Source organism: Leptopilina heterotoma, unplaced genomic scaffold (genome assembly GCF_015476425.1).
Source record: "Leptopilina heterotoma isolate Lh14 unplaced genomic scaffold, ASM1547642v1 Lhet_372, whole genome shotgun sequence".
Taxonomy (NCBI): Eukaryota; Metazoa; Arthropoda; class Insecta; order Hymenoptera; family Figitidae; genus Leptopilina; species Leptopilina heterotoma.
Window position 1 is genome coordinate 607,794 of NW_025111050.1, and position 12,458 is coordinate 620,251.

The following is a 12,458-nucleotide window of genomic DNA, read 5'->3' on the forward strand; positions in this document are numbered from 1 at the left end:
AACCTAAAATAATTTTGAGCACTTGAATTTTTCGAGCACTCAAATATTTTTGAGTAACTAAAACTCGAGCCTGTCTCGAGTATCGAGCCCGGCTCGAGCTCGACCATGCTATTCGAGTTTTTGCACACCTCTATCCATTATGTGATTAAAATTACATTAAAAGTTTAATTACTATAAATGTAAATATTAAAACTAAAACATAAATACTGTCATTAATTTATATATTTGGTTATGTATATTGTATTGTTTTGCATTACCATTGCATTTGTTTTGGTAAAAGATATGAGAGGATTTGGTCCCATAAGTGCAAAAGATCCGAGAGTCGAGTGTATTTAAAAAAAATTATTTTATTGATGCAAATAAATATTTATTTGAATTAAAATCCATGCATTACTGAATCAAGTAATTTTCCTAATTGATTTAAAGCAATATTTATTAGATCCAATTATTCCATTAATTTGACTTAAATAATTCGAATTTGCTACAAATAACTATTTATTTGATACTACAAATTAAAATTTTTATATCAAGGACAGTTCCATACGAAAAGTAAATGGTGGATCACCGATTTTTCTTAAAGTTTGTAATTTTGTAGTATTTGGGGTGCTAAATAACTGTGCCAAACACTTTTGCAAAAAAAAAAAATTTTTGCAAGATATTTAGATTTGAAAAATCGGAAACTGAAAATAAATAAATAAATGTCAATTTTTTATAATATTAAAAAAAAATTAAGAAAAATTAAATTTTCTATAATTTGTTTAAACAATAATTTTCTATTGTTAAAAAAATATGCTAAGGACATCATGGAGTTTCCTAAAAAAATTATTTTCTCAAAATGTAAACCTTCCTTAATAAGTGGTTAAATTTTTAAAGAAGTGCTTTTTGATGTTTTTGAGAAAAAATTTTTTAAGTTTGCGCTACGAGTTTTTGTGCGTTGCGCTAACTAAGCAGCGCCTATATCAGTGTATTTTAAAAGATGATATAACCTTTACTGCTCGCCTCTAATACATTTATTAATTATATACGTATATATTATTATTATAAACAGTTTAACTATATATTTTTAACTTTTTTATAAACATTATTTTCCTTTTTTATTGTAAAAAATCTTTTCCTCCACACTTTATCCAGGCTTGTATTTCTAATTTTTTATTTTGATGGTCTTCAGTGAAAAAATAAAAAAAGAAAAGATTGGAAAAGATTTTTTACATTAACCCATTGATGCCTATAGGCAAAGAAATGCAGATATAATAAAAGTAACTATTGGAATCCTGGCATGGGATCTAATAATAATTTTTGTCGTTGAATGTTAAAAAAATGTTTTTTAACCATTTTTTTTATAAACAAATAAAGAAAAATCGATTTTTATAAAAAACTTATAGCTCTATTTGATTCTACGCTAAAAACCACTACGAAAACATATATTACATAATTTTTAGAAAAGACCTATTGGTGTAAAAATGTTATAAACAATTAGCCTGCATGCTTACTGTATGAGGTATAAGGATCGTTTTTAAAGTTAAAGATTTTGTCAACAAAATTATCTTAATCAAGAGAGTTTTTGACGTTAAAAATTTTTTAAACAAAATTTTTACCTTAAAAACTATTTATGTAAGTAGAAAAAAATAAGTAAAATATCTTCCGAGTGAGCGTTAGCGAGCGAGGAATATGACGCTAGTAGATATTTCTGTTACCTTTCGAACGCTGTATTTTATTTACAATTTCGTTTACCCGTTTACAATTTACGGGTGAAAAATAAAACCCATCTCACAACTGGGTAAAAAAATATTGACCAAATGACTTCTTTAAGGTCTTATTCTTTTTAAAATTTTACCATCTTTCAAAACATATACCGAAAAAAATTTAGTTATATATATATATATATATAAATAAATATATAGATGATTTGCACGTAACTGTGCAATTTCAATATAAGTTTTAAAAGAAAAAATTTTTTGTTTTTTTAATGTTAAATATCACTTTTCCTCATCATTAAGGCATAATATAGTTGTAATTTGAACGGTTTTACTACAGGTATAATTATAAAAAAATTATAACAAATTTTCGAAAATTGGCTGCCACGGAGCTGACCACTTTATGCATTGAATTATAATATTTAAATTCCTTATTATAACATTCTTTTCAACTGACTATGCATAGTTAATATTAAATTTGCTTCTCAAGATTAATAAATAAGTAGTAAAATAATATATTTAAATTTAATATTCCTTTATTAATTCGTCACCGACATTTGATTATAATGTTAAGTGTCACTCGACATTTAAATAGAATTCGACAATCTTTAACATTTTTTACAATTAAATTATTCTTCAAATTAATTTTTAATAAATATTAATTATTTCAACATTTAATAAATATTTAACATTTAATATACGTTATAAAACAGTTATTTAATTTTTAATATTTCGATGTAGAAAAGAAAATCCAAAATGAAAAATTTTATTTTCTGGTCAACCTGAAATAATTTAAAGTGTTTATTATTGAGATTATAAATAATTATAATATTTATAAAAATGTTGGTTCAAAATAAAAACCTTAAGCTTCTTCTTAAACCCGAAGTATTCGATTGATCTTTCATGTCTTTTGAGTTTTCATGTTCAGCTTGTAAACTTCTCTTGGTTTTCGATGAGATAACCTTAGATTTGTTTCCAGTGCTCTTGGAAACTTTTTCTTTTTTTCGTTTTATTGTCGAATTTGGGTTCTCGCTTTCATATTTTAATTGGCCTTCGGAAAAATGCTTACAAATTGTCCCTGGTGTGCAATTCAAACAACTTAATGAATTGAAATAAATCACTTCTCGTGTTTCTTCTGACCAAGTATACTGATGAATTTTTCTGGTACCTACAAACGTTTGAAGCTCTACATCCTTTAATATTTTATCAATCTCTTCGATCCTTCCTAAGGAGACAGATGAAACGTGAATTTTCTTAGCTTTTTTCGTAACAGCAGGTAAAAATGAATTTAAATCAGTAATATCTCGTCCGTACAATATTTCATCATCACAGATACGTTTCAATGCAGCCCCTATGCCATCGGCAGGTCCTTTGCCGTGCCCGGATTCACTAAAATTGTAAGTTATTCTTTTTATTTGCGAATAACACTTTGGAAGGAGTTGCGTGATAAGGTAAAACATTGTCCGATTTTTATACTGAGTTGTCGGGCCATCACTCATGAAGTGTAATGTTTTTACATTATCCAGTTGTGGCAAGTAAAAATCTACAATATTTTGAAGATGAGCCATCACAGCAGCAGCAGCATCGTGCCTCAACGATTCAGAAACTGTAGCAAATCCCGTGTCAAATCTTGTTGTCCAAATTTTTCCAGTGTGAATTGTTAATTGTTGTCTGTTAGCGCCAAAGTGTACAGATTGTACTTCTGTTCCGTATTTACAAGAATAGTTTTCGCTGAAATCTACTAAAATGAAGCACTCATTATCCTTTAAATTGTTTTTTAAATTTTCCGAGACGTTGTACTGATGGAGTATGTTAAATTCGTGCTTTAAAATCGACTGTAGTTCACTTTTAAATAAAATTAAAATTTCACTTATTTTGCAAGAAAACATTTCTTTCTTTGTCAATTGAACAACAATTGTTTTTTTAGTTTTTTCACTTTGGCGTTGTTCTTTTTTCGACACCCATTTGTAATATGTAATTGTTCTTCAGTGACAATATTTTCTAAATGATATGCCAACTCCTTATTTTTACAATCTTCACATTGTCTAGAAAGACACTTTTCAGAAACCTTTGACAAGTTAAACTTTTTACAACTTGATGAGTTGAATTTTCTTCCAAGATTTTTTTCCATGAAGAGTTTTAACCAGAAATAAAAAGTTCTCATGATTAACACAGGCAGTTGTGTCTCTTTCTGTTACTTTTGGTGCTATGCAGTAAATTGGACGATATCTAGAAAATGTGGTATAACTGATTGCAAATGAACTTTCTGCACAGAATTTTTTATGCAAGTCGACCATACTAGCCTTTAAATATCGTTTCTGGACTTTTTCGCCTTCCACAGTACAAAAATTTTTCTTACAGGGATCAATTGTACTATTCGTTTCATAAAAACTTTTTATGTGTAAAAGTATTATAAACTTATTTGTTGGGTTTTCCTCTTTTCTTTAATTCCTTGATCTTATCCCGCAAACTAACTTTAATGTCGCTTTCTCTTGAGAGCTGCCAATGCATTTTCCTTGCATATCCTTGCACATATTCTACAATTGAAATGTTTTATTACTTTATAATTTATTTTTAATATTTTAATTTCGATAAATCGCCCGCCTGAAGCTGGCTCGTTCATTCTAGCGTCGAGCGACTTATTGCATTGAAAGCGTTTATTGTACAATTATCATTTTTTAATTAGGGGAAGTGCGCCGGTTGTGGGCACCCTCCGGTTGTGGGCACCCCTACGTAAACTTCGACGGCAAGCAGACTTTACTGATCTAAGTATTGCAAGTCGTGTTCGTTGACAATACGGACTTTTCGTATTGATAACGAAACAAATATATGCATTTGTGTAATAGCTGTGAGCATAATAAAGAAAATTTGCATTAAATAAATAAAAAAGTAATTTTGTATTGTTTTCGAAGAGCAACATATGGGTGTAGATTCGTTCAGAAAAAAAGGGTTTAATTTTTTTTGCAGTGTTGTCATTATATTTTGTGATTTACCTTCGTGTTTAACCAAAATCCTGCATCACAAAATGTATTGGTCTTTTTAAAAAATGACTGTCATTCCCGGTTGTGGGCACCTTTATGTTAAGGAGGCTCTACCATCTGACAATGATGAGGACTACTGTCTCATCTATCTAAACTTTCTGCCAAGGAAAGTGACAGCCGCAAACTCCATTAAATGCGATGAATATAGTCGTTCAGTGCATTCGAAGTGCGTTATGTTATGCGTACTAGCTACTTCACATGCAAGCATTATGCTTTTGTTAGCGATGAGCATATAGTGTGAAAACGTGTCATCATTTTTGTTCTTTATCCCAGCAAATTCTCTTAAAATAAAGAAACTTTCATTTCTTCTTTATTTGTGTTGGTTTCCTTTAATATTTTTCCATTTTTAGCGGATTTTTCAAGGGTGCCCACAACCGGGTACAAAATTTTTTTTGTCAAAAAATTCCCATTTCACTAAATTTCTAATAAAACTTTTTTATTTAAAGGAATCAATTTAATTCCTTCACTGACAGTCACCTTAGACCTCTAGCTTTAAATTCGTACACATATATTTGTATAATATGCACATGGACAAATGTTATGAGGCAAAAACAAAAGGGTGCCCACAACCGGAACACTTCCCTTACTTTTAAATATTTAGAAAAAAGCAATGAAAATTATTAAAGCTTAAATTAATACATAAATTTCTAGTTCTTTCTGTTAAATTTAAAAATTTTAATTTCGTTATTTACTTAATAAATTTGCAATAGCATTTTCTGGTAAACGGTGTTGATTTCTACTATTTTCCTTTAACCCTTTTCCATCTAAAGTTGAACTTGCAAGATGAAGCTGAAGCTGGCACCCAGTTATCAGCACCCACTTATTTTTTCAAAATTTTATGTTGGCAATGAAACAAAAGAAAACCATAGCTGAGAAAAGCAAACGGCTCTAACAGAATGTATATTCTTCAAAGGTTATACATTAAAAACAATTGAATACAAATCAATAAAAAAAATTCTCAAAGGATTTTCATTTCTGCTGCAGAGAAAAATAATAAAATAAATACAGAAAAAGCATAATAATCACATATAATTTAAAAAAAATTAAAATTATTATTTATTAATATTTATATGATTTTTATTTTATTTGTATTCAGAAAAAATGTCATTACAATAAGTTAATAAAAATAATAATAGTAATAAATAACAATATATTATTGCCTATATTAAAAAAAAAAGTTTAAATATTAATTAAAAAAATATTAACAAGAAATAAAGCAAACCACAAATCGATAGTTATAAAAAGTCAAGGAAGAAAATGTGAATTTTTTTAAAATTAAAAGTTTGGGTTTTTCCAGAAAAAATCATTTTTTAAGACCCAATGGTCTTGTCCCGCGGTCTAATAAAATTTTTTAGGTATATACTAATCTGACAAAAGTATTTCAACAAAAATCGATAGTTAAAAATAGTCAAGGAAGAAATTGTGAATTTTTTCAAAATTAAAAAATTTGAGTTTTCCCGAAAAAATCATTTTTTAAGTCCCAATGATCTTGTCCCGCGGTCTAATAATTATTTTTAGTTTTATACTAATGTGACAAAAGTATTTCAACAAAAATCGATAGTTAAAAATAGTCAAGGAAAAAATTGTGAATTTTTTCAAACTTAAAAAAATGGGTTTTTCCAGAAAAAATCATTTTTTAAGGCCCAATGGTCTTGTCCCGCGGTCTAATAAAATTTTTTAGGTATATACTAATGTGACAAAAGTATTTCAACAAAAATCGATAGTTAAAAATAGTCAAGGAAGAAATTGTGAATTTTTTCAAAATTAAAAAATTGGTTTTTTCCAGAAAAAATCATTTTTTAAGGCCCAATAGTCTTGTTGCGGTTTAATAAAATTTTTAAGGTTTATACTAATCTAACAAAAGTATTTCAACAAAAATCGATAGTTAAAAATAGTCAAGGAAGAAATTGTGAATTTTTTCAAAATTAAAAAATTTGAGTTTTCCCGAAAAAATCATTTTTTAAGTCCCAATGATCTTGTCCCGCGGTCTAATAATTATTTTTAGTTTTATACTAATGTGACAAAAGTATTTCAACAAAAATCGATAGTTAAAAATAGTCAAGGAAAAAATTCTGAATTTTTTCAAACTTAAAAAATTGGGTTTTTCCAGAAAAAATCATTTTTTAAGGCCCATTGGTCTTGTCCCGCGGTCTATTAAAATTTTTAAGGTTTATACTAATCAGACAAAAGTATTTCAACAAAAATCGATAGTTAAAAATAGTCAAGGAAGAAGATGTGAATTTTTTTAAAATTAAAAGTTTGGGTTTTTCCAGAAAAAATCATTTTTTAAGACCCAATGGTCTTGTCCCGCGGTCTAATAAAATTTTTTAGGTATATACTAATCTGACAAAAGTATTTCAACAAAAATCGATAGTTAAAAATAGTCAAGGAAGAAATTGTGAATTTTTTCAAAATTAAAAAATTTGAGTTTTCCCGAAAAAATCATTTTTTAAGTCCCAATGATCTTGTCCCGCGGTCTAATAATTATTTTTAGTTTTATACTAATGTGACAAAAGTATTTCAACAAAAATCGATAGTTAAAAATAGTCAAGGAAAAAATTGTGAATTTTTTCAAACTTAAAAAATTGGGTTTTTCCAGAAAAAATCATTTTTTAAGGCCCAATGGTCTTGTCCCGCGGTCTAATAAAATTTTTTAGGTATATACTAATGTGACAAAAGTATTTCAACAAAAATCGATAGTTAAAAATAGTCAAGGAAGAAATTGTGAATTTTTTCAAAATTAAAAAATTGGTTTTTTCCAGAAAAAATCATTTTTTAAGGCCCAATAGTCTTGTTGCGGTTTAATAAAATTTTTAAGGTTTATACTAATCTAACAAAAGTATTTCAACAAAAATCGATAGTTAAAAATAGTCAAGGAAGAAATTGTGAATTTTTTCAAAATTAAAAAATTGGTTTTTTCCAGAAAAAATCATTTTTTAAGGCCCAATGGTCTTGTCCCGCGGTTTAATAAAATTTTTAAGGTTTATACTAATCTAACAAAAGTATTTCAACAAAAATCGATAGTTAAAAATACTCAAGGAAGAAATTGTGAATTTTTTCAAAATTAAAAAATTGGGTTTTTCCCGAAAAAATCATTTTTTAAGGCCCAATGATCCTGTGTTCCGCGGTCTAATAATTATTTTTAGTTTTATACTAATGTGACAAAAGTATTTCAACAAAAATCGATAGTTAAAAATAGTCAAGGAAAAAATTGTGAATTTTTTCAAACTTAAAAAATTGGTTTTTTCCAGAAAAAATAATTTTTTGAGGCCCAGTGGTCTTGTCCCGCGGTCTAATAAAATTTTTAAGGTTTATACTAATCTGACAAAAGTATTTCAACAAAAATCGATAGTTAAAAATAGTCAAGGAAGAAATTGTGAATTTTTTCAAAATTAAAAAATTGGGTTTTTCCCGAAAAAATCATTTTTTAAGGCCCAATGATCTTGTCCCGTGGTCTAATAATTATTTTTAGTTTTATACTAATCTGAAAAAAGTATTTCAACAAAAATCGATAGTTAAAAATAGTCAAGGAAGAAATTGTGAATTTTTTCAAAATTAAAAACTTGGGTTTTTCCCGAAAAAATCATTTTTTAAGGCCCAATGATCTTGTCCCGTGGTCTAATAATTATTTTTAGTTTTATACTAATCTGAAAAAAGTATTTCAACAAAAATCGATAGTTAAAAATAGTCAAGGAAGAAATTGTGAATTTTTTCAAAATTAAAAAAATTGGGTTTTTCCCGAAAAAATCATTTTTTAAGGCCCAATGATCCTGTGTTCCGCGGTCTAATAATTATTTTTAGTTTTATACTAATGTGACAAAAGTATTTCAACAAAAATCGATAGTTAAAAATAGTCAAGGAAAAAATTGTGAATTTTTTCAAACTTAAAAAATTGGTTTTTTCCAGAAAAAATAATTTTTTGAGGCCCAGTGGTCTTGTCCCGCGGTCTAATAAAATTTTTAAGGTTTATACTTATCTGACAAAAGTATTTCAACAAAAATCGATAGTTAAAAATAGTCAAGGAAGAAATTGTGAATTTTTTCAAAATTAAAAAATTGGGTTTTTCCCGAAAAAATCATTTTTTAAGGCCCAATGATCTTGTCCCGCGGTCTAATAATTATTTTAGTTTTATACTAATCTGAAAAAAGTATTTCAACAAAAATCGATAGTTAAAAATAGTCAAGGAAGAAATTGTGAATTTTTTCAAAATTAAAAAATTGGGTTTTTCCCGAAAAAATCATTTTTTAAGGCCCAATGATCCTGTGTTCCGCGGTCTAATAATTATTTTTAGTTTTATACTAATGTGACAAAAGTATTTCAACAAAAATCGATAGTTAAAAATAGTCAAGGAAAAAATTGTGAATTTTTTCAAACTTAAAAAATTGGTTTTTTCCAGAAAAAATAATTTTTTGAGGCCCAGTGGTCTTGTCCCGCGGTCTAATAATTATTTTTAGTTTTATACTAATCTGAAAAAAGTATTTCAACAAAAATCGATAGTTAAAAATAGTCAAGGAAGAAATTGTGAATTTTTTCAAAATTAAGAAATTGGGTTTTTCCCGAAAAAATCATTTTTTAAGGCCCAATGATCTTGTCTTGCGGTCTAATAATTATTTTTAGTTTTATACTAATCTGAAAAAAGTATTTCAACAAAAATTGATAGTTAAAAATAGTCAAGGAAGAAATTGTGAATTTTTTCAAAATTAAAAAATTGGGGTTTTCCCGAAAAAATCATTTTTTAAGGCCCAATGATCTTGTCCCGCGGTCTAATAATTATTTTTAGTTTTATACTAATCTGAAAAAAGTATTTCAACAAAAATTGATAGTTAAAAATAGTCAAGGAAGAAATTGTGAATTTTTTCAAAATTTCAAAAATTGGTTTTTTCCAGAAAAAATCATTCTTCAAGGCCCATTGCTCTTGTCCCGCGGTCTAATAATTATTTTTAGTTTGCGACTAATCTGAAAAAGTATTTCATCAAAAATCGATAATTAAAAATAGTCAAGGAAGAAAATGTGAATTTTTTTCAAAATTAAAAATTTGGTTTTTTCCAGAAAAAATAATTTTTTGAGGCCCAGTGGTCTTGTCCCGCGGTCTAATAAAATTTTTAAGGTTTATACTAATCTGACAAAAGTATTTCAACAAAAATCAATAGTTAAAAATAGTCAAGGAAGAAATTGTGAATTTTTTCAAATTAAGAAATTGGTTTTTTCCAGAAAAAATCATTTTTTAAGACCCAATGGTCTTGTCCCGCGGTCTAATAAAATTTTTTAGGTATATACTAATCTGAAAAAAGTATTTCATCAAAATCGATAGTTAAAAATAGTCAAGGAAGAAAATGTGAATTTTTTCAAAATTAAAAAATTGGTTTTTTCCAGAAAAAATAATTTTTTGAGGCCCAGTGGTCTTGTCCCGCGGTCTAATAATTATTTTTAGTTTTATACTAATGTGACAAAAGTATTTCAACAAAAATCGATAGTTAAAAATAGTCAAGGAAAAAATTGTGAATTTTTTCAAACTTAAAAAATTGGGTTTTTCCAGAAAAAATCATTTTTTAAGGCCCAATGGTCTTGTCCCGCGGTCTTATAAAATTTTTTAGGTATATACTAATGTGACAAAAGAATTTCAACAAAAATCGATAGTTAAAAATAGTCAAGGAAGAAATTGTGAATTTTTTCAAAATTAAAAAATTGGTTTTTTCCAGAAAAAATCATTTTTTAAGGCCCAATAGTCTTGTCCCGCGGTTTAATAAAATTTTTAAGGTTTATACTAATCTAACAAAAGTATTTCAACAAAAATCGATAGTTAAAAATAGTCAAGGAAGAAATTGTGAATTTTTTCAAAATTAAAAAATTGGTTTTTTCCAGAAAAAATCATTTTTTAAGGCCCAATGGTCTTGTTTCGCGGTTTAATAAAATTTTTAAGGTTTATACTAATCTAACAAAAGTATTTCAACAAAAATCGATAGTTAAAAATAGTCAAGGAAGAAATTGTGAATTTTTTCAAAATTAAAAAATTGGGTTTTTCCCGAAAAAATCATTTTTTAAGGCCCAATGATCCTGTGTTCCGCGGTCTAATAATTATTTTTAGTTTTATACTAATGTGACAAAAGTATTTCAACAAAAATCGATAGTTAAAAATAGTCAAGGAAAAAATTGTGAATTTTTTCAAACTTAAAAAATTGGTTTTTTCCAGAAAAAATAATTTTTTGAGGCCCAGTGGTCTTGTCCCGCGGTCTAATAAAATTTTTAAGGTTTATACTAATCTGACAAAAGTATTTCAACAAAAATCGATAGTTAAAAATAGTCAAGGAAGAAATTGTGAATTTTTTCAAAATTAAAAAATTGGGTTTTTCCCGAAAAAATCATTTTTTTAAGCCCAATGATCTTGTCCCGCGGTCTAATAATTATTTTTAGTTTTATACTAATCTGAGAAAAGTATTTCAACAAAAATCGATAGTTAAAAATAGTCAAGGAAAAAATTGTGAATTTTTTCAAACTTAAAAAAATGGGTTTTTCCAGAAAAAATCATTTTTTAAGGCCCAATGGTCTTGTCCCGCGGTCTAATAAAATTTTTTAGGTATATACTAATGTGACAAAAGTATTTCAACAAAAATCGATAGTTAAAAATAGTCAAGGAAGAAATTGTGAATTTTTTCAAAATTAAAAAATTGGTTTTTTCCAGAAAAAATCATTTTTTAAGGCCCAATAGTCTTGTTGCGGTTTAATAAAATTTTTAAGGTTTATACTAATCTAACAAAAGTATTTCAACAAAATCGATAGTTAAAAATAGTCAAGGAAGAAATTGTGAATTTTTTCAAAATTAAAAAATTTGAGTTTTCCCGAAAAAATCATTTTTTAAGTCCCAATGATCTTGTCCCGCGGTCTAATAATTATTTTTAGTTTTATACTAATGTGACAAAAGTATTTCAACAAAAATCGATAGTTAAAAATAGTCAAGGAAAAAATTGTGAATTTTTTCAAACTTAAAAAATTGGGTTTTTCCAGAAAAAATCATTTTTTAAGGCCCATTGGTCTTGTCCCGCGGTCTATTAAAATTTTTAAGGTTTATACTAATCAGACAAAAGTATTTCAACAAAAATCGATAGTTAAAAATAGTCAAGGAAGAAGATGTGAATTTTTTTAAAATTAAAAGTTTGGGTTTTTCCAGAAAAAATCATTTTTTAAGACCCAATGGTCTTGTCCCGCGGTCTAATAAAATTTTTAGGTATATACTAATCTGACAAAAGTATTTCAACAAAAATCGATAGTTAAAAATAGTCAAGGAAGAAATTGTGAATTTTTTCAAAATTAAAAAATTTGAGTTTCCCGAAAAAATCATTTTTTAAGTCCCAATGATCTTGTCCCGCGGTCTAATAATTATTTTTAGTTTTATACTAATGTGACAAAAGTATTTCAACAAAAATCGATAGTTAAAAATAGTCAAGGAAAAAATTGTGAATTTTTTCAAACTTAAAAAATTGGGTTTTTCCAGAAAAAATCATTTTTTAAGGCCCAATGGTCTTGTCCCGCGGTCTAATAAAATTTTTTAGGTATATACTAATGTGACAAAAGTATTTCAACAAAAATCGATAGTTAAAAATAGTCAAGGAAGAAATTGTGAATTTTTTCAAAATTAAAAAATTGGTTTTTTCCAGAAAAAATCATTTTTTAAGGCCCAATAGTCTTGTTGCGGTTTAATAAAATTTTTAAGGTTTATACTAATCTA

General features: G+C 27.0%; 1 protein-coding gene across 1 annotated transcript; it reads right to left on the reverse strand.

Moving 5' to 3' along the window:
• Positions 1-2,542: 2,542 nt before the first annotated feature.
• Positions 2,543-4,228, reverse strand: LOC122505830. The gene is made up of 3 exons (XM_043617676.1): positions 4,170-4,228; positions 3,786-3,923; positions 2,543-3,539 (listed from the first exon to the last, which is right to left on the reverse strand). Exons 1-3 carry the CDS (start codon positions 4,226-4,228, stop codon positions 2,543-2,545), a joined length of 1,194 nt encoding a protein of 397 aa, XP_043473611.1.
• Positions 4,229-12,458: the final 8,230 nt, after the last annotated feature.

Excerpts from the sequence above, each read along its gene's own strand:
- LOC122505830 (XM_043617676.1), bottom strand. The coding sequence starts at position 4,228 with ATGTGCAAGGATATGCAAGGAAAATGCATTGGCAGCTCTCAAGAGAAA. Across the intron at positions 3,924-4,169 it reads CAAGAGAAAGCGACATTAAA|ATATCGTCCAATTTACTGCA; the intron begins GTTAGTTTGCGG and ends CACATTTTCTAG. Across the intron at positions 3,540-3,785 it reads AAAATTCAACTCATCAAGTT|TGAACTACAGTCGATTTTAA; the intron begins GTAAAAAGTTTA and ends TTTATTTAAAAG.